We start from the raw sequence: 27483 nt of genomic DNA on the forward strand, positions 1-27483 counted from the left end.
AAGCTTTATAGGTTTTTTTTTTTTTTTTTTGAGACAGAGTCTCACTCTGTCGCCCAGGCTGGATGCAGTGGCCAGATCTCAGCTCACTGCAAGCTCTGTCTCCTGGGTTTACGCCATTCTCCTGCCTCAGCCTCCCAAGTAGCCAGGACTACAGGCGCCCGCCACCTCGCCCAGGTAGTTTTTTTTGTATTTTTTAGTAGAGACGGGGTTTCACCGTGTTAGCCAGGATGGTCTTGATCTCCTGACCTCGTGATCCGCCCGTCTCGGCCTCCCAAAGTGCTGGGATTACAGGCTTGAGCCACCGTGCCCGGCCTTTTTTTTTTTTTTTAACCTGTTTTTGCTTTTGTTTTTGTTTGAAAGGAGATACTGTATTTTTTTTGTATTTCCTTACGTGTATGGGCAAGAGGGGAAGATAATTCTCCCATTAGATGCTTAGAAATTGTTGAGAAATTGGACCATTGCCCTTAAATGGAGCAGTTTGGAAACTGGATTCTACAGGGGGTTAATATACCAAGGTAGATTGGAATCACACTAGTCACAGCCTGCAATAGGAGGATAAGGAGTAGCCCCACTCGGGAGTAGCCCCACTGAGCCCTTGGTATCCAACCCTGGATGCTGGAGCTAGTGAAGAGCAGCCCTGGAGTGAGCCCCAGGCTGGCTTTGCTGTGCACACTATTCCCAAGCCTATGCTCCGTTGCCTCTTCCAAAATGGAGGGAATGAGAGTTCAGGGGTCAAACACCTACCAGAGCCAGGTAGCTATGTGGATGTTAGACAAATCACCCGAGGTCTGTGCTAAATAGCAGCAGAGTGATATTTCTCTGTAAATGAATGATGCCTTCTCTGCCTGCTGAAACCCCCACCCAGGAGAGAAGAAATACCATGTTCCAGTGCAATTGGTTAGGCCTTTGGAAGCTCACGAGGCTGATTTAGCAAATTTACGTTTTAGTGCCATCATATATACAAGTGACCTTGGGCAGTTTATGAGGCATTTTTGAGTCTAAGCTTCCATGTTCTTATAATAACATCACATGATGAAAATGAGAAAATACATAAAAGAACATGGCACTCTAGGTACAGTTGGCCTTCTGCATCTGCAGGCTGCACATCCATGGATTTAACCTACGTGGATCAAAAATATTTGGGGACCAGGCATGCTGGCTCATGCCTGTAATCCCAACACTAGGAGGCCAAGGCAGGCGGATGACGAGGTCAGGAGTTTGAGACCAGCCTGGCCAGCATGGTGAAACCCCATCTCTACTAAAAATACAAAAAATTAGCCGAGCATGATGGCGTGCACCTGTAATCCCAGCTACTCGGAAGGCTAAGGCAGGAGAATCGCTTGAATCTGGGAGGCGGAGGTTGTAGTGAGCCGAGATCGCGCCATTGCACTCCAGCCTGGGTAACACAGTGAAACTCTGTCTTTAAATAAATAAATAAACAAATAAATAAATAAATAAATAAAACTTGGGGAAAAAAAATGAATGGCTGCATCTGTACTCTTGGCTGGAGTGCAGTGGCACAATCTTGGCTCCCTGCAACATCTGCCTCCTGGGTTCACACGATTCTCCTGCCTCAGCCTCCCCAGTACTGGGATTACAGGCACACACCATTGCGCCGGGCTAGTTTTTTATTTTTAGTAGAGACGGGGTTTCTCCGTGTTAGCCAGGCTGCTCTTGAAGTCTTGACCTTAGGTGACCTGCCACTGTGTGAGCCTTGACCTTAGGTGACCTGCCACTGTGTGAGCCACTGTGCCTGGCCAGACTAATTTTGTCATTAGCCGGCCAGGCGCGGTGGCTCACACCTGTAATCCCAGCACTTTGGGAGGCCGAGGAGGGCGGATCACCTGAGGTCAGGAGTTCAAGAGCAGCCTGGCCAACATGGTGAAACCCCGTCTCTATTACTAAAAATAAAAAAAATTAGCTGTGTGCGGTGGGAGCCTGTAATCCCAGCTACTCGGGAGGCTGAGGCAGGAGAATCACTTGAACCCGGGAGAAGGAGGTTACAGTGAGCCGAGATCACGCCACTGCACTCCAATCTGGGCGACAGAGCGAGACTCCGTCTCAACAACAAAATTGTCATTATTCCATAAATAATACAGTATGACAATTATTTACATAGCATTTACATTTTATTAGGTATCGTAAATTATCTAGAGTATTATTTAAAGTATCCGGGAGGCCGTGCGTAACTCATATGCAAATACTGCGTCATGTTACATCAGGGACTTGGGCATCCTCGGATTTGGGTATCCGCATGGAGTGCCGTGTGGCGCTTGGCTTCTACCGCGGCCATCGGGCTTCCATCCGCCAGGTAGCGATATAGCCGGCGCGGAGCGCCGACCTGAGCCTGCGCATGCGCGCCACGGAGGAGGTGGGCCGGGTTCCCGGACCTGGGAGCCATAAGCGGGAGGGTCTAGCGGGCTAAACTCAGCTGCACCTGGGTAACCCTCTGGCTGCCGCAGCAGCTCGAGAACACGAATCCGTTTGGCCAAAAGTGAAACAAACACACGGATGCACATATGTCTGTTTACTTCTAGGCCAGGTGCAGAGGGAACGTCTGGAATGGCACTCATCGAAAGCTGCGGTTACGTGGGAAGATGAGCCTTTTACCGCTCAGCGTTTCCCCTTATGTAATGTCTTGTTTTAATGTCTTATTGAAAACCAGAAGAGGCCGGGCGTGGTGGCTCATGCCTGTAATCCCACCAGTTTGGGAGGCTGAGGAGGGCGGATCACCTGAGGTCAGGAGTTCCAGACCAGCCTGGCCAACATGGTAAAACCCCATCTCTACTAAAAGTACACAAGTTAGCTGGGCATGGTGGCGTGTGTCTGTAATCCCAGCTACTCAGGAGGCTGAGGAAGGAGAATCATTTAAACCCGGGAGGCGGAGGTTGCAGTGAGCTGAGATTGATTGCTCCACTGCATTCCAACCTTGGTGACAGAGCCAGACTGTCTTTAAAAAAAAAAAAAAAAAAGAATTAATGTGTTATTTAATGACAGAGATAAGTTCTGAAAAATGCATTGTTAGAGAGTTTCATCACTGTGTAAACACCATAGAGTATACTTAAAAAAACCGGCTGGGTGTGGTGGCTCACACCTGTAATCCCAGCACTTTGGGAGGCCAAGGTGGGCGGATCAAGAGGTCAGGAGATCGAGACCATCCTGACCAATATGGGGAAACCCTGTCTCTACTAAGAATACAAAAATTAGCTGAGTGTGGTGTCGTGCTCCTGTAATTTCAGCTACTCAGGAAGCTGAGGCAGGAGAATCGCTTGAACCCAGGAGGCGGAGGTTGCAGTGAGCTGAGATTACACCACTGCACTCCAGCCTGGGCGACAGGGCGAGACTGTCTCAAACAAACAAACAAAAACCCTAGATGGAATAGCCTACTATACATACACCTAGGCTAGAAACCGGTACTGTATGTTACTGAATACTGTAGGCAATTGTAACACAATGGCATCTGTGCATCTAAACATAGGAAAAGTACAGTAAAAACACAGTATTATAATCTTATGGGACCACTGTCATTTATGTGATCTGTCATTGACCAAAAACACTGAATGCACGACTGTGAAAAAGTAAGCACTGCATAAAATTCCACCATCCAAAAATATAAAACTGCTTCAGGGGTGGTAATAAGAACACTGGAGTAAGCTGGGAGAAATGACCAGCCCAGGATGCACAGAACAGGTCCAACTGGCCAAGGTGGCTCCCAGGTTCCCCCTGGTGTGCTTCTTGCTGGACCAGGGGTGTATGGGTCCAAGCTGGCGAAGAGGGGATCTATTCTCATTTGACCACTATGGTACCCAGTTATTTGCACCTTGGAAGATTTCTCAAGCTGAGGTATTAGGCTCTCAAGGGACTTATCTTTAAGATAGTAAGTAGAAGAGGCAAGTGAGGGGGCAGTGGCTTGAGTCACCAATACCAATCCTGCATGTACCAAGGGTTACTAGAAACCCTGATTCTCCAACAATGATTCTCAATTGGGGGTGATTTTACTGCCGGGAGCATTTAACAAGGCCTGGAAACATTTTTTCATGGGTGGGGGGGGGCGGGGAGACGCTGCTACTGCCACCTAGTGGGTAGAGGCCAGTGATGCTACTAAACATCATACAACACACAGCACAGTCCCCACAAATTAACCAGCCCCAAATGTCAACAGCACAGAGGTTGAGAAAGTCAGTTCCAGTGATAGCAATGCTGCAGTTGAGTCTGTATGACGTTTTGAACTGCCAAGGCAGAAACTACCTGGTAGGAGGAGACAGTTCTTCCATAACCTTCTGGTAGAAAAGTCTATGCTAAGTGGCCAGGCGTGGTGGCTCACACCTGTAATCCCAGTGCTTTGCGGGGCTGAGATGGGTGGATCACCTGATGTCAGGAGTTCAAGACCAGCCTGGTCAACATGGTGAAACCCCGTCTCTACTAAAAATACAAAATTTGCCGGGCGTGGTCACGCATGCCTGTAATTCCAGCTACTTGGGAGGCTGAGGCAGGAGAATCACTTGAAGCCAGGAGGCAGAGGTTGCGGTGAGCTGAGATTGTGCCATTGCACTTCAGCCTAGGCAACAAGAGTGAATCTCTTTCACAAAGAAGGAAAAAAAAAGTCTAAGCAGCTATCACCACTCTAGTACTAAGTATGTCTTCTTTCCAATTTTAGCCGGATACTTACTAAGAATCAGGCACTGCCATTCTGTCATCAAAATGGAATAGATTTATTAGGATGCTCACAAGAATGGAGAACACATGAACTAGCACTCTCCTCATGTGACAGAGAGTACATCTAACCCACAGGGTGGCAGGACACAGGGGAAGGGCTCTCAGAGCTGGTGCCAAGTGTCCACCAAAGACAGTCCCATTCACCAGAGAGAGGTTGTTTCCTTGGACTCCATCATCTCTGTTACAGCTACCAGCCAGGTCTCCATGATCTTCCTGGAATCCTTCATGCCAGCACCAGTTCATGCTCTCTGACCTTGTCACTCCCGACTCTTCAAGACCCAGGTCAACTGCCCCATGGCTCACAGGCCGCCTCTGGAATCCTGCAGCACATCTCTTTGGTATGCTGCTGCCCTGCCACCCTCAAGGCCATGGTTGGGGGTAGGGGGAGAACATTAACATCACATTACCAAAAGCAAACAGCAGGGGTACATGAGTAGATGACACTTGGACATAGCCAAACAACCTCACAGAACACATGCTTCCTCCCCCAAATGATACATAATCGCCCAAGTGCAAAGGAAACCCCTTGATCACTTTAACACATATAAATGATTCTGTGTGCCAGGCACAGGGATACTTAATGAATGGTGTTTAATTCCACCACACTTTGCACACAATAGGAAGCTAGTGGCTGAAAGCTGGAACCGGATCTCTATCCTGGCTCCATCAGCTTTCTCCTGGCTCTTTCTGCCTTTCAACGGTGCCACCACACTGCTTCTATCTGCTCTGAACACTTGTTCCAAAAAGGGAGGATAAAAGGATGAAGGATGGCAGAGGGAGGGAGGAAAGGAAGGGGGAAAACAACCCTATAAAACACAACAAAAACAACACAAAAATCCAGAAACAAGATTTAGTACTACAACATTTTACAACAATAGAGAGTAGCTGATAATACTATATGCTAACACAGACAATATGATACACGACCTCAGGGAGGCAGGGAGCACGTGGCAGAGGCCATAGGTTTAGACTAAGAGCCTTTCAATGGACTGCTGAATGGATTGGATCTGCTGTTTCAGCTGCGAGCCCTCTTTGATGGTGACAGAACAGGCGATGACAGGCCTGGAGACCCCACAGGCTCTTCCCAGGGCCTGCTTGGAGCGTACAAACACGTAGGGCACGTTCTTGTCTTCACACAGCAGTGGGAGGTGCAGAATGATCTCCAGTGGCTCGGCGTCTGCAGCCATCACGATGAACTCAGAGATGCCCCTGTTGAGGGTTTTGGTGGCTGTGGAGAGAAGGGCGTGAAGCTAATAGGTGATGTGGGCTTGGGCAGGGCAGCCACAACAAACTGGGAAGAATGCCTAGGCACACACAATTGTGTGTGTCCTAGACCGGCCCTGGGATGTGATAGAGGATTCAAACATCAGTCAGTCATACACAATGGCCTTTTCTCAAGCTCTACATTAAACCCACCACTTATCCTTGAAACACGTCCTGAATCTGACCTTTTTTTTTTTTTTTTTTTATGAGATGGGAGTCTTGTTCTGTCTCACAGCTGGAGTGCAGTGGTGCGATCTTGGCTCACTTCAACCTCCGCCTCGCAGGTTTAAGTGATTCTCCTGCCTCAGCCTCCCAAGTAGCTGGGATTACAGGCACGTGCCCCTAATTTTTGTATTTTTAGTAGATACAGGGTTTCACCATGTTGTCCAGGCTGGTCTCGAACTCCTCACCTCAAGTGATCCACCTACCTTGGCCTCCCAAAGTGCTGAGATTACAGGTACGAGCCACTGTGCCCAGCCTAATCTGGTAACTTTTTTCTTTCTTATTTTTTATTTATTTATTTTTTTTGAGATGGAGTCTCGCACTGTCGCCCGGGCTGGAGTGCAGTGGCGCAATCTTGGCTCACTGCAACCTCTGCCTCCCAGGTTCAAGTGATTCTCCTACCTCAGTCTCCCAAGTAGCTGGGATTATAGGCACCCGCCACCACGCCCAGCTGATTTTTTGTTTCACTATGTTGGCCAGGCTGGTCTCAAATTCTTGACCTTGTGATCAACCCACCTTGGCTTCCCAAAGTGCTGGGATTACAGGTGTGAGCTACCATGCCTGACCCTGACCACTTCTTTCTACTCCTCTGCTATACTTGTCCAAGTTACCATCATCTCTTGCCTTGTCAACTGCAAGAGCTTCCACAAACCCCCACCAGCAAGTAGTAGTTTATTAATAAATTAGTACTTCTCAAGGTATCACTGACTGATAGTCAGACTTTTACTATCTCAATCTGCCATAATCAATACTTCTAGAAAGCTCACCCTACACGGGACTCACCATGCAAGTTCAACACCCCACAGCACCGTTTCAGATGTGTACTCTCCTGATTGCTTGCCTCTATGGCTCAGTGCGAATACTCTGCATTCGTGCTGGAGTACTGGAGAAGGGCTCGCACTCTAGAGCTACACTGCCTGAGTATAAATGCTGGCACTCATTCTTGTTACACAAATGACCTTGAGCAAGGTGTTTAACTTCCCTTACTTTTATCATCTATAAAATAACTCTACCTAATAGGATTCTACCTAATAAAACAATAATTACCTAATTCTTCTTAACCTAATTCTAATTACCTAATAATTCTACCTAATAGGATTCTTGAAAGGATTAAACAAGTTAATAAGAATGAGGCTAGGCGTGGTGGCTTACACCTGTAATCCTAGCACTTTGGGAGGCTGAGGCAGGTAGATCGCCTGAATTCAGAGTTTGAGACCAGCATGGGCAACACAGCAAAACCCCATCTCTACTAAAAATATAAAAAATTAGCCAGGTGTGGTGGCATACACCTGTTGCTCCAGCTACCTGGGAGGCTGAGGTGGGAGGATCACCTAAGCCCAGGAGGTCGTGGTTGCAGTGAGCCATGATCAATGACAATGGACTCCAGCCTGGGCTACAGAGACCCTATCTCTAAATACATAAATAAATAAATAAATAAATAAATAAATAAATAAATAAATAAATAAAACCAATAATAATACCTGACACATGGTAAACGCAAAGCATGTTCATTTCTATTGATACTACTATAGTTTATTCACCCTACAAAAGTCATAGGAGTGACTCTTTCACAGTGGCCTACACTGTCTCATGTGATCTCCTAGTACCTCTCATCCCCTCACTTAGTTCCAGCCACACACTAGCCTCCTTAGAGTCCCTCAAGCATGCCTTCGCACCATGCCCAAAAACGTTTCTTCCCAACACCCTCATCTATTCAGTTCTCTGCTCAAACTTCAGCTCCTCAGACAGACCTTCTCTGAATACTCCATCTAAAAAGACCCACCACTGCCATTCCTATGTCCCTTCTCTACTTTATTCTCTTTTACAGCATTCTTTACCACCAGTCATAAAACCTATGTCTTTCTCCACCGGAATGTACACTCCAAGAAGGCAGACACTTCGTTCTGTTCACCAATGCATCACCAGCATATATACATGTGCCTGGCACACAGCAGGCAATCAATAAATATGGCAAGAAAGAATACCTGACACTGAGGCAGAAGTATGGAAAATTGCTGCATCTCCCTCCCTGAACTCCTAGTAAGCATATTCTGAACTGAGTTGCTGAGACTGAGCATATCCATTCAGGGATCTGTGCGCCTAGCACCGTGCAAAGTATGGCAAGAGGAAATAAGGTTGCTCTGTGCCATGAGTCCTCATCTACCTGAGGTGTAAGAACTCACGCCCCTGCCCAGCCAAGCTGACCTGAGTGCATCAAGTGAGAAGAGACACCTCCCAGGAGAGCTGGTGAGTCACCCTACAATGCCCCACTGGCCACTGCTATACCAGGCACTGCAGTTACTGCAGTGTGACGAGCAGGGAGGAAAGAGCACCACGATGAGACCCGGAGAGTCTACTTTATCTTCCTTCAGCAACACAGGTAAAAGTGATTATAATGGTTCTCCTAAATCTCAAACACGGTTCACAAAATCTCTAATGTTTCCATTAAAAATCCTCAACGACAAAAGAGCTCTACCACATCACACTACCGGCATCTGTTAAAATGAGAGTATTCTGGCGGGGTGTGGTAGCTCACGCCTGCTGTTATCCCAGCACTTTGGGAGGCCGAGGCAGGCAGATTGCGGGAGCTCAGGAGTTCAAGACCAGCCTGGGTGACAGAGTGAGATTCTGTCTCCAAAAAAAAAAAAAAAAAAAATAAGGCTGGGCAGCCAGGCGCAGTGGCTCACGCCTATAATCCCAGAACTTTGGGAGGCCGAGGCGGGCAGATCACTTGAAGTCAGGAGTTCGAGACCAGTCTGGCCAACACAGTGAAATGTCATCTCTACTTGAAAAAAATACAAATAAAAATAAGGCTGGACACAGTGTTTCATGCCTGTAATCCCAGCAGCACTTTGGGAGGCCAAGGTAGTGGATCACCTGAGGTTAGGAGTTCGAGACCAGGCAGACCAACATACTGAAACCCCATTTCTACTAAAAATACAAAATTAGCCGGACGTGATGGTGCATGCCTGTAATCCCAGCCACTTGGGAGACTGAGGCAGGGGAATCACTTGAACCTGGGAAGCGTAGGTTGCGGTGAGCTGAGATCCTGCCATTGCACTCCAGCCTGGGTAACAGGAGCGAAACTCTCAAATAAATAAATAAAATAAAAAAAAAAATCGAACAAAGTGAGGGTATCCTATATTACCTCTGGGCAGAAGTATCATGCACACATAATTATTCCACTGAAAAACAGCTTTTTTTCTTTTTTACAAAGGGATGTGGTGCTCGCTTCAGCAGCACATATACTAAAATTGGAACAACAGAGAAGATTAGCATGACCCCTGCATAAGGATGACATGCAAATTTGTGAAACGTTCCACGTTTTTGAATAATTGCATCCAAAAAAAAAAAAGGGAGAGGGGTAGGGAATGTTTCTGGGAACCAAATGAAATTCATGAATGTTAAGTATCCATCGTATAAGGGATGCTAAAAAGCATTAATATCCCTTTCCTTCTGATGGCTCTGGAGAGCTCATACAGCTACTATACAAAGTCTCTACAACTGCTTTCAAATGGTTCAGCAAAAATAAAATTCATTTACAGAGTGAAAAAGAAGGTAAATGTGGCAAAATGTTAATAACTGGGGGGTCTAAAAAAAATTCTTAGCCCATCAGCTTTAGCATCTAATGCCAAAGACCTCCTACTGGTTGTAGTCAAAAGCAGCTAGCCCTCCTCCTCCCAAATTGGAAATCTAGACCAGAGGCCCCACATGGAAACAGGTGCCTTTAACATTCCCCCAGAGCACCCTGTGGCTGCCTTACCCTCATTGGCTCCTTTCCGAAGCTGCTTATAGTTACATGACTGCTGAACGAGATCCAGTAGTTTCTTGGTGAGGTGGGCATCGGCAAGGGGATAGGCCTTCGGATTCACATCGGCCTCAGTCTATGGGGGAAATAAAAGTATCAATCAAATTGAGCCAGAAGTTTTCCTACCTGAGTCACAAAATACTAATCAACAATTGAGACACAGCGGGCAGGTGCCCTGCTCCCCAACCCTCAAACACACAAAACACCAGGTAGTTAACAATGGCCTTTCCACTCCTACCTTCGAAAAAAAGGAAATACAGTATTAGGTATTAGGAATTACACAGTTCAATAAAGTATACTAAAGCTCGTATACTTTTGTCTTTCTTCAGCCAAATGTTTCATAATATTACAGCAAATGGATTACTAATGGGCTCCCATGGCTCAGCATCCATTTGAGTCCATGGGTAATCCATTTCTGTTTTTTAGACAGAATCTCGCTCTGTTGCCCATGCTGGAGTGCACTGGTGTGATTTCAGCTCACTGCAACCTCTGCCTCCCAGGTTCAAATGATTCTTGAGCCTCAGTCTCCCAAGTAGCTGGGACTACAGGCGGGCACCACCATACCCGGCTAATTTTTGTATTTTTTGTGGAGACAGGGTTTCACTATGTTGGCCAGGCTGGTCTCGAACTCCTGGCTCATGCCTATAATCACAGCACTCTGGGAGGCCGAGGCGGGTGGATCACCTGAAGTCAGGAGTCCATGGGTAATCTTTAAATTTGAATTTCCATATTCCACTGGAATTTACTGAATCAATAAGATATAATTTACAGTAAATGTAGCACAAAGTTCTCTTTCCATTCCCCCTTCTATATGCATATCTTCTGTTCAAACTCCTGGTTTCCAACACACCAAAGTATTTCCTCACCTACTCTACAATACACACAAAATGGTTCCAAAATTGCTACATCAATATACCACCTCTACCAACAAACCGACCAAAGTCAAAATTTATTTTTGTTCTTAGGATATATCCTATTAAAGTCATCCAGTGACAGGACTTTGTTCAAAAGTTATTCAAATTAAAATTTTCCTTGTGGTTAGCAATTTGGTATACAAGTAGGTTTCTTTCGTTTGTAGTCAGCTTGCTTTAAATTTTATTTTTCAAATATGTAAAATATCTTCATGGTTTAAAAGTCAAAACTATGCCAGTGATAGCAACTCAATGTTTTGACAACTGGGAAAGGGAAACAATCATCCTCTGTGCCTTTCCTAAATGCTGTATTAGGAGGTAACCAGATGAGAAGTACCTCTTGTATCACTATTCCGCCTAATAAATAAAGAGGGAATGGTACACTTAAATATCACCAACTTGCAACCCTTATTAACTAATTAATGGCATTTGCAGTTATGTTAAAAATCCTTACTTTATAAATACATACTGTAATACTTATGGACAAAATGACGCCATTGAGATCTGTGTCAAAATAACCCATGTAGGGGCCGAGCGCGGTGTCTCACGCCTGTAGTCCTAGTTACTCGAGAGGCTGACGCAGAATAGCTTGAACCCAGGAGGCGGAGGATGCTGTGAACCGAGATGGCGCCACTGCACTCCAGCGTGGGCGACAGAGTGAGACTCCGTCTCAATAAATAAATATACATCCATGTAGGGAGCAAATTGGGTGAGTGGCCTTCCTTTTCCGCTCCTTCCATCTCATTCCCACTGCTCCAGTTAACCATTTCATTACTTTCATCTCCCTCTCTTCTTTTTTTACAAACACATATTTATGTACAAGGATATATTCATATTATAACGCAGGTGCGGCCCCGCATGTCGCCATCCAGTGTAAGGTGCGAATTGCGAGTGACTTGCTGCGGCTACCACCTAACCTCGGCCTTGGAGGCTAGACACAGGGTGGACGGCAGTCGCTGGAGACGGAGACGGCCAGGTTGGACCACTCATCTACAGCGCCTGTCTCGGTGGTCTCCTGCCCGACACCGCGCGCCTGCCTTTTTCTCCTTCAATTTTTTTACAGCTTTTCAGACATAGCTGGACCACGCTTGCGGCACCGCGGCTCTCGGGAGGTGACCCGTGGGTAGGGGCCCAGTAGGAACACTCACCATAGCGTCTGTCTTGGTAGCCTCTCGCTGGACACCGCGAGGACACCACGCCCGTTGGTCTGGAGAGTCTGCTGCCCCGCACCGCAAGGACACGGATGCCCCGCCCCCAGGAGCAGGAAGTGACGCCACTGCCGCCAGCGGAAGTGACGTCCAGGGCCAGCCTGTACACCAGGACTCCCTGTCTTCTACCTAACTCGTTATCTTAGGCGAACCTTTCCTGGTCCCAGGACAACTACGAGAAATTAGGTGAAGGATGGAGGAGTTCTCTAAAGGAAGGTGGTTGGGGGAGGTCGAGGGAAGACCTCCATATTATTTTTCTCTTCCTCATACATTTATTTAGAGACGTAGTCTCCCTCTGTCGCCTAGGTGGAGTGCAGTGGCGCAATCTCGGCTCACTGCAACCTCAGCCTCCTGAGTACCTGAGATTACAGGTGGCCGCCATCACGGCCAGCTAATTTTTGTATTTTTGGTAGAGACGAGGTTTCACCACTTTAGCCAGGCTGGTCTCGAACTTTTGATCTCATGTCATCTGCCTGCGTCATCCTTACAAGCGTGAGCCGCCACACCTGGTCATCCTTTCTTTTTAATGTCTATAGAGCGTGTCTCCTTCATATGTTACTCACTTAAACCTTTTCTTTTTAGAGACAGGGTCTTGCTCTGTCACCCAGGCTGGAGTGCTGTAGTGGCATCTTGGCTCACTGCAACCTCCTCCGGGGTTCAAGCAATTCCCCGGCCCCAGCCTTCAGAGTAGCTGGTACTACAGGCACGCACAACCACACCCGGCTACTTTTTTTGTATTTTTAGTGGAGACGGTGTTTCACCATGTTGGCCAGGCTGGTCTCCCAACTGCTGACCTCAAGTGATCCGCTTGTCTTGGCCTCCCAAAGTGTTGGGATTATAGGAGTGAGTCACCGCGCCTGGCCTTATTTTTTTGATTAGTCTTTCTGAAGGGGACTTTCCTGGGCTCAAGTGGTCCTCCTGCCTCAGACTCCCAAGTAGCTGGGACTACATGCATGCATCACCACGTCTGACTCATTTTTTAATTTTAGAGGCACTGTCTCATTATGTTGCCCATGCTGGTCTTGAACTCCTGGGCTCAAACAATCTTCCTGCCTGGGCCTCCCAAAGTACTGGGATTACAGGCGTGAGCCACTGTGCCCAGCCCATTTACACATTTTTAATCTTTTACTATTATATAAATGCTATCATGTCTAATCTCATCTATACCTAATCTATATTATGTTTCATTCAGTATATCTGTAAGATAAACTCCTAGAAGTGGGATTAATGAGTCAAAAGATATAATATGCATTTGTAACTTTTATATCTATTCCAAACTGACCCTATACAGGGTTTAACAACTTGCACACCCGCCAGCAATGCATGACAGTGACAAATTCCCCAAAACTTTGACAACAGTGTCAAACTGAACTAGCTTCGTTGCCTGGGGTAAATATCTGGGGTTTGTTGTCTCGTGCCAAGAAAATTTAGGGCACGGACACACAGGAGTTTAGGAGCAAGGTTTTTTTTTTTTTGAGATGGAGTCTTGCTCTGTTGCCCAGGCTGGAGTGTGGAAGTGCGATCTCGGCTTACTGCCACCTCTGTCTCCTGGGTTCAAGCAATTCTCCTACCTCAGCCCCACCAGTAGCTGGACTTACAGGTGCACACCACCATGATGGGCTAATTTTTATATTTTTTAGTAGAGACTGGGTTTTGCCATGTTGGCCAGACTGGTCTCAAACTCCTGACCTCAGGTGATCCACCTGCCTCGACCTCCCAAAGTGTTGGGATTACAGGCATGAGCCACTGCACCTCGCCAGGAGCAGAGGTTTAATAGGCAAAAGAAAAAGAAAGAACAGTTCTCTCTGGTGAGAAAGAGGGGCATCAGAAAGGAAGAGACCCAGCAGTATGCTCTACTTTCTATTTCAGCAATTTCTCCTTTTGTTTTTTTCTTTCCTTCTACTTTCTTTAGGGTTATTTTGTCTTTGTGTGTTTTTCCTACCTTTTTAGCCCCTTTCTCCGTAGCGTTAGCATCTTAGGCTCCAAGTGATACTTTCATTATATCCTTTCATTTGTTTCTTCCCCCCTCTGCCCTTGTCACTTACGCTGTGGTATGTGGTATTTTCATTATTGTTCTGTTCCATTTTGAATTCCTACTACAATGTCTTTTTTTTTTTTTTTTTTTTTGAGACGGAGTCTGGCTCTTTCGCCCAGGCTGGAGTGCAGTGGCGAGATCTCAGCTCACTGCAAGCTCTGCCTCCTGGTTCACGCCATTCTCTTGCCTCAGCCTCCTAGGTAGCTGGGACTACAGGCACCGCCCCCCGGCCCCACCACGCCCGGCTAATTTTTTGTATTTTTTCTTAGCAGAGATGGGGTTTCACTGTGTTAGTCAGGATGGTCTCCATCTCCTGACCTCGTGATCCGCCCGCCTTGGCCTCCCAAGTGCTGGGATTACAGGCATGAGCCACCGTGCCCTGCCTCCTACTACAATTTAAAAATCTGGCCAGGCGCGGTGGCTCAAGCCTGTAATCCCAGCACTTTGGGAGGCCGAGACGGGCGGATCACGAGGTCAGGAGATCGAGACCATCCTGGCTAACACGGTGAAACCCCGTCTCTACTAAAAATACAAAAAGCTAGCTGGGCGAGGTGGCGGGCGCCTGTAGTCCCAGCTACTCTGGAGGCTGAGGCAGGAGAATGGCGTAAACCCGGGAAGTGGAGCTTGCAGTGAGCTGAGATCCGGCCACTGCACTCCAGCCTGGGAGACAGAGCCACACTCTGTCTCAAAAATAAATAAATAAATAAATAAAAATCTGATAGTTTATATTTTTCATTTCAAAATACTTTGTTACTAATTTTTAACTTATTTCCATTTGGGTAGGGCAAAAATGGTATGTAATATTAACAATGTTAAAATTTGCAGGGCTTGCTTTATGGCCAATTTTCAAAAATGTTCCATGTTTGAAAAATGTATTCTGAACTGGCTGCAGTGGCCCAGGTCTATAATCCCACCAACTTGGGAAACTGAGGCTGGGGACTGATTGAGGCCAGAAGTTTGAGACCAGCCTGGGCAACACAGTGAGACCCCCAATTCTAAAAATATTTAAAAACTTAGCTAGGGCAGTCTAGGCATTGTGGCTCACACCTGTAATCCCAGCACTTTGGGAGGCCATGGTGGGTGGCTCTCTTGAGGTCAGGAGTTCAAGACCAGCCTGGACCACATGGTGAAACCCCATCTCTACTAAAAATACAAAAATTATCTGGGCGTGGTGGCAGGCACCTATAATCCCAGCTACTTGGAGGCTGAGGTAGGAGAATGGCTTGAACCCGGGAAGTGGAGGTTGCAGTAGGCTGAGATCCCGCCACTTCAGCCTGGGTGAAAGAGTGGAACTCCACTCAAAAAAAAAAAAAAAGAATTACCTTTTTGTTGTTGAGACAAGGTCTCACTCTGTCACTGAGGCCAGAGTGCAGTGGCATGACAATAGCTCACTGCAGCCTCAACCTTCAGGGCTCAAGTGATCCTCCTGCCTCAGCCTCCTCAGTAACTGGGACTACAAGTGTGGGCCACCACTCCTGGCTAATTTTATTTTATTTTATTTTTTATTTTTTGAGATGGAGTTTCGCTCTTGTTGCCCAGGCTGGAGTGCAATGGCACAATCTCAGCTCACCACAAGTTCCGCCTCCCGGGTTCAAGAGATTCTGTCTCAGTGTACCGAGTAGCTGGGATTACAGGCATGCACCACCATGCCAAGCTAAATTTTGTATTATTAGTAGAGACAGGGTTTTGCCGTGTTGGCCAGGCTGGTCTCCAACTCCTGACCTTGTGATGCGCCCACCTCGGCCTCCCAAAGTGCTGAGATTACAGGCGTGAGCCACCGCACCCGGCCAACTCCTGGCTAATTAAAAAAAAAAATTGTTTAGGCTGGGTGCAGTGGCTCATGCCTGTAATCCCAGCTCTTTGGGAGGCCGAGGCAGACAGATCACTTGAGGTCAGGAGTTTGAGATCAGCCTGACCAACATGGCAAAACCCTGTCTCTATCAAAAAACAAAAACAAAAAATAGCTGGGCGTGGTGGTGCATGCCTGTAATCCCAGCTACTTGGGAGGCTGAGACAGGAGAATCGCTTGAACCCGGGAGACAGAGGTTTCAGTGAGTGGAGATCCACCTGCCTCGGCCTCCCAAAGTGCTGGGATTAAAAGTGTGAGCCACCACATCCAGCCATACAAGTATGTTTTATTTGATACTACAGTAGGGATTTTACTTTTTTTTTTGGGACAGAGTCTTGCTTTGTCACCCAGGCTCTAGTGCAGTGGCACGATGTTGGCTCACTGCAACCACTGCCTCCCTGGATATAGTGATTCTTCTGCCTCAGCCTCCTAAGTAGCTGGGATTACAGGCACGGACCACCATGCCCGCCTAATTTTTGTATTTTTAGTAGAGATGGGGTTTCACCATGTTGGTCAGGCTGGTCTTGAACTCTTGACCTCATGATCCGCCCACCTCGGCCTCCCAAAGTGCTGGGATTACAGGTGTGAGTCACCGTGCACAGCTGGAAAGTTTGGTTAATAATTTATCACCTTTTATTTTATTTATTTATATTTTTTGAGACGGAGTCTCACACTGTCACCCGGGCTGGAGTGCAGTGGCGCGATCTTGGCTCACTGCAACCTCTGCCTCCCAGGTTCAAGTGATTCTCCTTGCCTCAGCCTCCCAAGTAGCTGGGATTACAGGTGCCTGCCACCACGCCTGGCTAATTTTTTTGTATTTTTAGTAGACAGGGTTTCAGTATGTTGGCCAGGCTGGTCTTGAACTCCTGACCCCATAATCCACCCACCTCAGCCTCCCAAAGTGCTGGGATTACAGGCATGAGCCACCGTGCCTGGCCCTGTCCCACATTTTAAAATAGATATACTTAAAAATATTACGTGGAACCCCCAAAGTACGTACAACTATGATATGTCAATTAAAAAAAACTTTTAAAATTGCTGTTGTTTCCAACAACCCATTCTCTGGAAATCAGGATCCTCAACTCTCAATAAATATCAAATTCATAAAAGAGGAAAACTTCAGGAATCTGAACAGCCATCAAATACCTAAATGTTTCACCATTAGTAAACAAAACAGTTAAACTCAATTTTAAAACCAAACTACCTAGCTTATAAACACTAATTGAAACTTGCTTAGGGTGTATTTATTCACCTTTCAATTTCTTCAGAGGTTAAATAAATTAATGAACGATATCATACCACCAGCCAACCTAAATCCCTACCTAGCGTGATCAGTTTGGTTACCCTGTACACCAGACAGCCAAAACTTGCAAGGTTTTGATTGGACAACAAATACTGCGTGCTCACTCTGTGCCAAGCATGAGGACTAGATGTTTAACATGCTTTATTTCATCTGATCCTCACAACATCCTCATGCACTGTCATCCCCATTTTACAGTTGAGGAAAACTGCAAAGTTCAACCTGAGACCATCCGATTCCAAAACGTTTCAGGGAACTGCATAAAAGCGAGCACTGAGTTTGAAAGCTTCGAGTTCTAGGCTCAGCCAGGTACTAAGCTTCAAAATGTACGGGAGGAGGTTTGGGGGGAGTGCTACCGCCGGGATCCAAGCTCCGCTGTAAGGATTAACTACAGAAGTTACAGTGCTTTGCAAATTCTTCCCTCCTCACCAAGTGCCAACCAAAACGACTACGCCAGGATACACGTTTTAGAAGTTTCTCTATATGTTTAAAAGTCAGAGACGACCAAGAGTTTAGAGACGCCGCACGTGGTGCTACCAGACTTCTGGGTTTTGAAGCCACCACCTTGCGGGAGAAGCCCTTCCTGCGCTCCAGGAAGTCGCGCTCACTTCATGTTCCCCACAGCCCCCAAATGCCAAAGTCTCCTCTAGGTCCCTGGCGCGTGTGACTCGCGGCGAGCACTAGGCGCACACCCACAGGAGATCTCCTGGACCCCAGCAACCGGGGTGGGGTGAGGTAGGGTGGGTAGGGGAGGTTGATCTGAATCCCAGGGTCCCACGCCACCGTAGATTTCGTACGAAAAGAAACAAGGGGAAAAAAAGCTGGAGCCAAGTTTTCTTCACCCAACTTTTTGCCCTCTCCCACGTGGGTTGGTCTCTTTCTCCCGCTGGGCCATGCCCCCTCCGCTCGCCGCAGACCTTCTGCCACGCAAACAGACCGTGAGGCAAAGCACCACAGCAGCGGGGACCCTGAGGTTTCCTGAGTTCTAACCTCGAGTTCTAACCTCGGGCCAGGCTGTTGGGAACCCGCGGCTGCTGGAGTTCTAACTCAGGGCCCAGCGGTTAAGAACCAACGCCGGCGGATGAGACGGCGCAGGGTCTAAGCCTTCATCTAACAGGCTAGGGAGTGAACGCAACCCCGAGTCTCCTGCTTCCCGATCCCTTGGCCGGCGCACGCACTCACCATGGCTGCTGTTCCGCGGGCTCGGCACTCCTAGAGGAGCACAGCCGATTTCTGAGCAGCGTTCGTCTCCACCGGAAAACCTCACAGAAGCAGCAGCGGAAATGGCCCCGCGCGGCAGGAAGCAAAGATGACGCTACGCAAGCGAGCTAGCGGGCCCCGCCCACTACGGGGCACTAGCGCGGAAACTGGCTCTGCGTTGATGAAGGAACGTACTTTGGCGTTCTTATGAGCTGTCCAGTACAAATTATTGGCAGAAACAATGAATTAAAGATTCAAAAAATAACCCACCAGTCGGTCGCAGTGGCTTATGCCTGTAATCCTAGCACTTTGGGAGGCCGAGGCGGGTGGATCACTTGAGGACAAGAGTTCAAGACCAGCCTGGCCAACATGGCGAAACCCCGTCTCTACTAAAAATACAAAAATTAGCCAGGCGTGGTGGCGGGCGCCTGCAAACCCAGCTACTTGGGAGGCTGAAGCAGCAGAATCGCTTGAACCCCGGAGGTGGAGGCTGCAGTGAGCTGAGATCCTGCCACTGCACTCCAGCACTCCTGCTGGGGCGACAGAGGGAGACTCAAAGACCAAAAAAAAAAAAAAAAAAAAAAGAAGGCTGGGCGCGGTGGCTCACGCTTGTGATCCCAGCACTTTGGGAAGCTGAGGCGAACGGATCACCTGAGGTTGAGAGTTCGAGACCAGCCTGACCAACACGGAGAAACCCCTGTCTCTACTAAAAATACAAAATTAGCCGGGCGTGGTGGCGCATGCCTGTAATCCCAGCTACTCGGCAGGTTGAGGCGGGAGAACCGCTTGAACCTGGGAGGTGGAAGTTGCAGTGAGCAGAGATTGCGCCATTGCACTCCAGCCTGTTGCACAAGAGCAAAACTCGGTCTGAAAAAAAAAAAAAAATCAGCCACTAAACGGTTAAGTCCTGGCTCATTATGATTGGCTGACGTCCCTGCCTGCTCAGATATTTATTTTGAATAGAACCTTTGGGTAAAAGAGTCTTCAGGGTAGCATTTATTTTCCCACCAACACTGATCCTAAGATGGGAAAAGTAATTCCCCCACGGGAAATCAGGATACTGCAAGCAACGAGAAATGGATGCTGAATGGTTAAACAATAATACATGTATTCAATACAGTGTTTATTAGTTTGATAATAGATAGAAGGACAGGCAGATCCAAGTATCTCATAGGAAGAAAGAAATCAAGCAGACTGCAGGTTATATCACACCATCACACATTCAGGGAACTCAATCTCTTCATTCCAGAGGATGGGGCTGTTTAAAACAAGTTCTTCCTCTTAATTACTTTTGAGCAATTCCCCAATACTGTCCTTACCTGCACCAAGAGCATGCTAGCCAACCCTGGCACCAGGGTCAGAGTTGAGGATGGGGCATCGGCCCGCTTTGTGAGGTGGCCTCAGTGACAGGGGTGCTATGAGGTGGCAGCTATCCTACTGCAGCTGGCTGCATCAGATGTGCCAGGCCTGCCCCCTAGCTCCCAACACCATCTGCCTGACCTAAACTTTGCCATGTTGTTGTCACTGTTGGGTGCCTGTGCCGTGGTGGGGCCATTCCATGGCCCTGAGTGGGAGCCAGTGCAGGGCCTGCTTTCCCAGGATCACAGCTGCAGGGACCCTCAGTGCTGTGGCAACCTGCTTGTCCTCTGCCTCTTTCTGGTCTGGCAGGTCCGGCACTATTGGCACCAGGTCACCAGGACCCGCTTCAGCACAAGGAATAACATCAAGGTGAGTGGGCCCCATACACTTTCACCCTCCTTCCCTCAGTACCATGATTGTCTCTGTCACTTGTTACAAGGACCTTGTTTTATGGCTGGTGTACCAGAAATGAATCAGAGGGAAACTCAGGCTGCTCGGGGAGAGCATCGGCCAAGCCCCAAACCCAGGAGTCACCCTGAGCTCCTCTCTTTCCCTCACTCCACACATTCAATCCATCTGCAAGTCCCAGGGGCTATACTTGCAAATTGTATCTCAAATCTGATCACTTCTCCCAACCACACCACACCTTCCTGGGCAGAGACACCATCATATCTCACTTGGACCATAGCAACAGCCTTCTGCCCGGTTCTTGCTGCTTCTCTTATCCAACCACAGCCTATCCTCCATACAGTCACCAGAAATGGACTTCTCCTGTCTCTCTCTTTTTTTTTTCTGAGACAGTCTCACACTGTTGCCTGGGATGGTGTGCAGTGGTGTGATCTTGGTTCACTGCAACTTCTGCCTCCCTGGTTCAAGTGATTCTCCTGCCTCAGCCTCCCGAGTACCTAGGATTACAGGCACCTGCCACCACACCCAGCTAATTTTTTTTTTTTTTGTATTTTTAGTAGAGACAGGGTTTCACTATGTTGGCCAAGCTGATCTCAAGCTCCTGACCTCGTGATCTGCCCGCCTCGGCCTCCCAAAGTGCTGGGATTACAGGCATGAGCTACTGCGCCTGGCCTCTTTTTTCTCTTTAAAAAAAAAAAATTGGCCCAAGGATAATACACACACACAAATTACAAGTATGTAGATCATAAATTTTCAGAAATTGAATACATCAGTTTGTAGCATGCAGATTAAGAAACAAATAATTACCAGCAGCCCAGAAGTTTGCAGTCACAACTCTGCGGATTTCCTTTTCTTCTTCTTCTTTTTTTTTTTGAGACGGAGTTTTGCTCTTGTTGCCCAGGCTGGAGTGCAATGGTGCGATCTCGGCCTACCTCAACCTCCGCCTCCCAAGTTCAAGCAATTCTCCTGCCTCAGCCTCCCAAGTAGCTGGGATTACAGGCATGCACCACCACACCCAGCTAATTTTGTATTTTTAGTAGAGATGAGGTTTCTCCATGTTAGTCATGCTGGTCTCAAACTCCCATCCTCATGTGATCCACCTGCCTTGGCCTCCAAAAGTGCTGGGATTATAGGAATGAGCCACCGCTACCAGCCAACTGTGCAGATTTCTTGATTTCTTTCTTTCTTTTTTTTTTTTTTTTGAGATGGAGTCTTGCTCTGTGGCCCAGGCTGAAGTCCAGCGGTGCAATCTTGGCTCACAGCAACCTCTGCCTCCCAGGTTCAAGTGATTCTCCTGCCTCAACCTCCCTAGTAGCTGGGATTACAGTCACGTGCCACCATGCACAGCTAATTTTTGTATTTTTAGTAGACACAGGGTTTCACCATGTTGGCCCGGCTGGTCTCAAACTCCTGACCTCAAGTGATCCACCCACCTTCGCCTCCCAAAGTGTTGGGATTACAGGTGTGAGCCACCACGCCTGGCCGACTCTGTGGATTTTTTTTTTTTTTTTTTTTCAGATGGAGTCTTACTCTGTCACCCAGGCTGGACTGCAGTGGCATGATCTTGGCTCACTGCAACTTCCACCTCCCGAGTTCAAGCAATTCTTGTACCTCAGCCTCCTGAGTAGCTGGGATTACAGGCATGCACCACGATGGTCGGCTAATTTTTGTATTTTTAGTAGAGATGGGGTTTCGCCATGTTGGCTAGGCTGGTCTGGAACTCCTGACCTCAAGTGATCCACTCATCTTGGCCTCCCAAAGTGCTGGGATTACAAACATAAGTCACCATGCCCTGCCATCAGAACAAACTTTTAGAAACAGAACATAGCACTTAGCTGCTCAAAACCCTGCAGTGGCTCCTATACTTATATTATTCGTCAAACTCAGAATAAAATTCACATTCCTAATCATGACTCTAAGGACCAGCGTAATCTGTCCTGTGTGTGTCTCCAATCTTATCTCCCAGTGCTCTCCTCATTACTGGTTCCATTCTGGCCACACGGTCTTCTTTGCTGTTCTTGTACACGTAATTTTGTTCCATCCTCAAGCCTTTGTAGTTAATGTCTCCTCTGCCTACAACGCTCTTTCTTCAGATGTCACTTGGTTTACCCTTTACTTCATTCAAGTCTCTAGTCAAATGTCACTTCCTCCAAGAAGCCTTCCCTGACTATTCTGTCTGTGTGAATTATGCAAATTATTATGTGTTCAAGGATTTTGTTTCTCTGTTCTCACCTACAGGTGCCACTGCAGAAACGGGCAGTGCCCTCCATGAGGTGCGAAACTGTCTTCGAGCTGACTCCTGAATTCTTCAGTCCTGGAAAGTCCAGGGGCCTAGGTTCTCAACAATGGGCACAAAGGCAGAGACGGGGATACCGGAGGAGCCTCCAGGAATCATGGGCCCAGAACCTGCTCTCTCTACAGCACCCATGTCCAGGACCACCTTCAGATGTCCACACCTACTCTCAGCCCATCTTTTGTACCACCTCCAATTCAAACACCTGTCTACTGCCTCAGGATAGTTCCTGGAAAGCATGGCAGGTGCCTTGGTGTCTCCGTGATGGTCAGACTCGCCCCGCTTTAGATATGTGTCAAGAGATGGAGCAGCTATTGCTTCACTCACAGGAAAGGTTGGTGTCACTGGAGTCTGTCATCAGCATGAGGTCTCACCCCAACTCGATGACCTTAACCACCTCTCTTCCAAACTTACTTTCAGCTCAGAGGCTGCAGTTCTGTCCCAGAGAGCTCCTGTCTGATCCTTCCCACCAAACACTGAGAATGTGCACTTGGAAGTCTTGGGACTGTCCACCAGAGGCCTGGGAACCAGGGGGTAAAAACCAGACAGCAGGCAGAGAGGATAGTAGAGAGACCCAGGCTCCAAGGTGGATGAACCAGACAGGGAGCAGACGGGAGGATGCTTCAGAAATCCAGGCATCTGGGGAGCAGTTCCCAGTAGACTTTGGAATGGAGGGTGATGCAGAGACTAAAGTGTTGGAGTGTGCAAACCAGAGACTAATAAGTGAAACTGATGGCGAGATCTTGACACCAGGGTGGGACAACCAGGACCAGATGGGAGTTGAGAGTAGAACCAACATTCAGGAACTAGGGAATAGAAACCAGAGGGAGGCTGGAGGTAAGAATCCCCCCGAAACCCAGGCACATATGGGAGAGAACCAAGAACAGTTAAGATGTAAAATTGATGCAGAGACCCAAACACCTGAGTGGGAGAACCAGGATAAGAATGGAAATGAGGATGCTGTGGAGACCCAGACATTTGAGAGGAAGGACAAGAAAGAGGCCGGAGGGGAGGATGGGGAAGAGATCCAGGCTCAAGGATTGGGGAAGCAAGGCCAGACTGGAGATGAGAATGGTGAGGAGACCCAGACACCACAGTGGGAGAAACAAGATCAGATGAAAGGTGAGGCTAATGTGGAAATTCAGACAGAAGAGGGCAGAAACAAGGACCAGGTTGGAGGTCAGGATGCTGCACAAACCCAGTCATGTGGGAAGGAGAACGTGGGAGAAGTAAAAAAAGCGAATAGTGTAGAGACCCAGGCCTTGGATTGGGGAAAACAGGAATGTACTGGAAATGGGAATGTTACAGAGATCCAGACACCAAGGTGGGAGAAGCATGATCAAGGTGGAAGTAAGAAAGCTAAGAAGACCAAAGTATCTGGGGGAGAGAACCAGAAACAATTAAGTCATGAAATTCAAGTGTGGTGGGGAAATAAGGGCCTGAGAAGAGGTGAAGATGCTAAGGAAACCCAGATAGCTACCAAGAAGCAGCTCAGGGAGATAAGAGAGAAGGATTGGGTGGTAATCCAGGCACTATGGTGGGGAAACCAGAGACAAGTAGCAAGTGAAATTTATAGAGAATTTGAGATACTATGTTGGGAGAATCAGAACTGGACTGGAGGTGAACATAGAGCAGAAAGTCAGGCAGCAGAGAAGAGAGACCAGAGAAAGGATGGAGATGAGGTTGGCACAAATATCCTGGCACCCAAGGCTGAGATCCAGGAACAATTAAAAGGTGAAACTGATGTGGAGACTCAGAGCAATGAGCCACTTAGAGAAGAAGATGGTACATACATTCAGTCACTAGGTAGGAGAGAGGTTAAAGATGAGGATGATAAAGAGACCCAGGAACTTGGGGGAAAAAATCAGGGTCAGTTAGGAAATGAATTTAGTGAAAACATTCACATACCAAAGGCGAAGAATCAGGAATATATTAGAGGCAAAGATGGTGCACGTACCCAGACACGTGAGTCAGGGAACTGGGACAAATTAACAAGTCAAATTGATGGAGAAACGCATTCAGCAGAATGGAAGAAAGATGAGCAGATTGGAGGTGAGAATGGGACAGAAATTCAGATACAAGGGAAGAGAAACCTGAGAGAAGTTGGAGGTGAGGATGGTGTAACGACTTGGGCACCTGGGAAAGAAACCCAGGGTCAGTTTAGAAGTGATCTTGGTAGAAACATCCTTTTATCAGAGTGGAAGAGCCAGCAGCAGATGGGAAGTGAGAATGGAACAGAAATTCAGGCTCCAGTGGAGAGAAACCAGAGAGAACCTGGAGGTGAGGATGGTGTAAAGACTCAGAGACCTAAGAGAGAGAACGAGGACCAGTTAGATGGTGAAATTGGAGGGAGTCATTCACCAGGAAGGAGGAACTGGGAGCTGACTAGAAAGAATGTTGCAGAAAATCAAGCATCAGAGAAGAGAAACCAGAGACAGGTTGGAAACAAGGATGGTAGAATGATCTGGAGGCTTAGGGGAAAAAACTGGAGGCTTAGAGCAAAGAACCAGAGACTGTTAAAAAGTAAAGGTAATGGAAAGACCTGTTTATCAGCGTGGAAGAACCAGGAACAGGGTAGAGGTGGGAATGATGAAGAAATTCCAATACAGGGGAAGAGAAACCTGAGAGGGACCACAAGTGATGATGGTACAGAGACCCAGGCTCCTGCAGGAGATGACCAGGGACAGTTAAGAGGTGAAATTGATAAAGAGATCCAGGAACAAGGGCAGGGAAATAAGAATGAGGGTGGAGGTGAGGACGTTGCAGAACTCCAGGATATAGGAAGCCAGAGAAAGTGCACAGATGAGGATGTTGGAGGGCCTCAAGCACCAAGGGGAGGAAACAAGGATCTGGTCAGAGGAGAGGATGCTGTGAGAGACAGTCTCCAAGTCGACTGTTCTGGGAATGAGAGGCCCACAGGCAGGAAGCACAGCTTACCATGGCCTCTAGCCTTCACTGGCTATGGACATGGGACCCTGGAACAGGAACAGGCAGTGGCTGTGAATGGTTTCACCTCTGCCCCCTGTCCTGAGACGAATCCTTTCCCCCACAGGGGTGAAGTCTTCCTGCTGGTGGATGGGGATGGAAAGCATCTGGCCAGTCAAGGCACAACCCCTGCCAGGGATCATAGAGTGGGCATCAGTCCAGCCTCCCAGCAGGCTCAACCTGAAACCTGGAGAAGACAACAAAGGGACAAAGGGGTGGATCCAGAGAAGGCCCCCAGCCTGACTCGGCAGCCCCAAAACCCTCTGTCTCTGACTGCTCCCTTGGGCATGCCCTCTGCCTGCGCCTGTCTCCTGTGTGGCCCAGCCCCGGAAGCTGCCATCGCTCTGGAGGGTGCTCCCACTGCCCTCACTGTCCTGCCCAAGGGGACAGGCCTCAAGAAGAGCAAACGACTGCTCCTGGAGTCCCTCATGCGGAGGAAGATTGCACACCTGAAGTGGGGTCTTCCCCGGCGGATCCTGGAGTCCTATTTCCTGTTTAACTTCTTAGGATCTTGCTCATTGACCCTTGCTGGGGCGAGGCTCCCTGGACTGAACACAGGCCAGCAGCTCCAAGTGCAACAGGAAGGGTATTGTGAGGCCCAGGGCTCCTCACCAGGCCTTAAGTCCCCAGAGAGGTTCCAGAGGGTTCTGCGCCCAGACAGAAAAAGCTCAAAACTTCCTACACAAGCCAGAGCTCTGGAGAGCAACAGACTGCACAGATCAGAGCCCATGGGCATTTCCATCCAGCCTGAAAGGGCCATGAGAGTCAGGCCACCCGGGGGCGCCAGAGAACTACAGAAGATCCAGGAAGCACCTGCTAGGACCAAGCTCCAGGCTCCCAGGATCCTCAGGCCGGCAGCGGAGTCCAGGAGCTGGTGTAGCCTACAAAGGGTGGGAGAGCCTCCCAATGAGAACAGCAGGGGCAGGAAAATGATCAGGTCAAAGGTCTCCCAGGTGGCAGAAAGGGCTCCCAGTAGAATGAGGACCTCATCCTCCAGGGCAGACCTCGCCCACTGGAAGAAGGAATGTACATCCTGGGAGCCCTCTAAGCCCGCTAAGCCCCCCAGACTCAAATGCCAGCAGCCCACATACAGAAGAGGAAGCCTGGAATCTACAGGGTGCAGAGGGGCTGGGCAGCAGCCTTCCTACCATCGTGCAGAGCCTGTCAGCTTCAAAGGGAGGCTCCACTCTGCGGTGGCAAAGCTGAGCCTGACCCTTCTGAACAAGATGTCCTGGTCCCCACAGCTTGCCAAGTGCCAGCACTTGGCCCCTAATGTGAGCCTGAGGGAACCTGATTCTACTCTGCTTCCCAAAGTGGGTGATCCATGTGCAGGGGAGGACAGCATCGGAGACCACACTGCTTCACAGAGGGATCTTCAGCCGCAAGGTCACTGCTGTACTGGGGCCACCCTTCCTAAGACAGAGAGTCCCCAGGGCCAGGAAGCACCTGGGAACCCAAATGGGGCTCCACAGAATACACCAGCCTCCAAAAAGTTTAGTATTATGAAGCATCTGAGTTTTTTTCTCTTCCGGTATGGCTTTAAAAAGCAGACTCAGGCCCAGAGTCCTCAGGACACATCAGAAAAGCTTTGACAGTGTCCTGATCCCCGCAAAACCTCTAATAAATTGGTCATTTGGGTCCTGTGGTGTTCTGATTTCCCTGGCACATTTTCCAAGCGCCCCCTTTTGGGGTTTAGGATACTTTGTGGGTGGGGTAGAAGCCACTTCCACTCTGTGGTTGTGAAGGTTTAGGGAATGTGGATCAATGTGGATTACAGGCACATGCCACCACACCCAGCTAATTTTTTGTATTTTAGTATAGATGGGGTTTCACCATGTTGGGGAACATGGTCTTGAGCTCCTGACCTCGTGATCTGCCCGACTCGGCTTCCCAAAGTGCTGGGATTACAGGCATGAGCCACCGCGC

The 27483-nt window shown here is 48.2% G+C and overlaps 3 protein-coding genes and 1 non-coding gene across 10 annotated transcripts in view; 3 read left to right on the forward strand and 1 right to left on the reverse strand.

Annotated features, from left to right (window-relative positions):
• SEPTIN3 (septin 3) overlaps nt 1-27483 on the forward strand; it is a 429247-nt gene that overhangs the window by 93429 nt on the left and 308335 nt on the right. The gene's annotated exons all lie outside the window — the stretch shown is intronic.
• SNU13 (small nuclear ribonucleoprotein 13) lies at nt 4692-18977 on the reverse strand. The gene is made up of 3 exons (XM_023221868.2): nt 18495-18977; nt 9965-10085; nt 4692-5944 (listed from the first exon to the last, which is right to left on the reverse strand). Exons 1-3 carry the CDS (start codon nt 18495-18497, stop codon nt 5682-5684), a joined length of 387 nt encoding a protein of 128 aa, XP_023077636.1. The 5' UTR covers nt 18498-18977; the 3' UTR covers nt 4692-5681.
• LOC111549184 lies at nt 9426-9530 on the forward strand. The gene has a single exon (XR_002733637.1). It is a non-coding gene; the product is annotated as a U6 spliceosomal RNA (small nuclear RNA).
• LOC111548946 lies at nt 18429-27195 on the forward strand. Of its 2 annotated transcripts, XR_004228605.1 has the most exons (4): nt 18429-19007; nt 20181-20240; nt 22518-22906; nt 22993-27195. XR_004228605.1 is itself a non-coding variant. In XM_023221867.1 (2 exons), the coding sequence occupies exons 1-2, from the start codon at nt 20025-20027 to the stop codon at nt 27147-27149; spliced, it is 4848 nt and encodes a 1615-aa protein (XP_023077635.1). In that variant the 5' UTR covers nt 19947-20024; the 3' UTR covers nt 27150-27195. The 2 variants fall into 2 exon arrangements, 1 of the variants encoding a protein (XP_023077635.1); XM_023221867.1 differs by lacking the exon at nt 18429-19007 and having other exon boundaries at nt 19947-20240; nt 22518-27195.

Source organism: Piliocolobus tephrosceles, chromosome 19, assembly GCF_002776525.5.
Source record: "Piliocolobus tephrosceles isolate RC106 chromosome 19, ASM277652v3, whole genome shotgun sequence".
NCBI lineage: Eukaryota > Metazoa > Chordata > Mammalia > Primates > Cercopithecidae > Piliocolobus > Piliocolobus tephrosceles.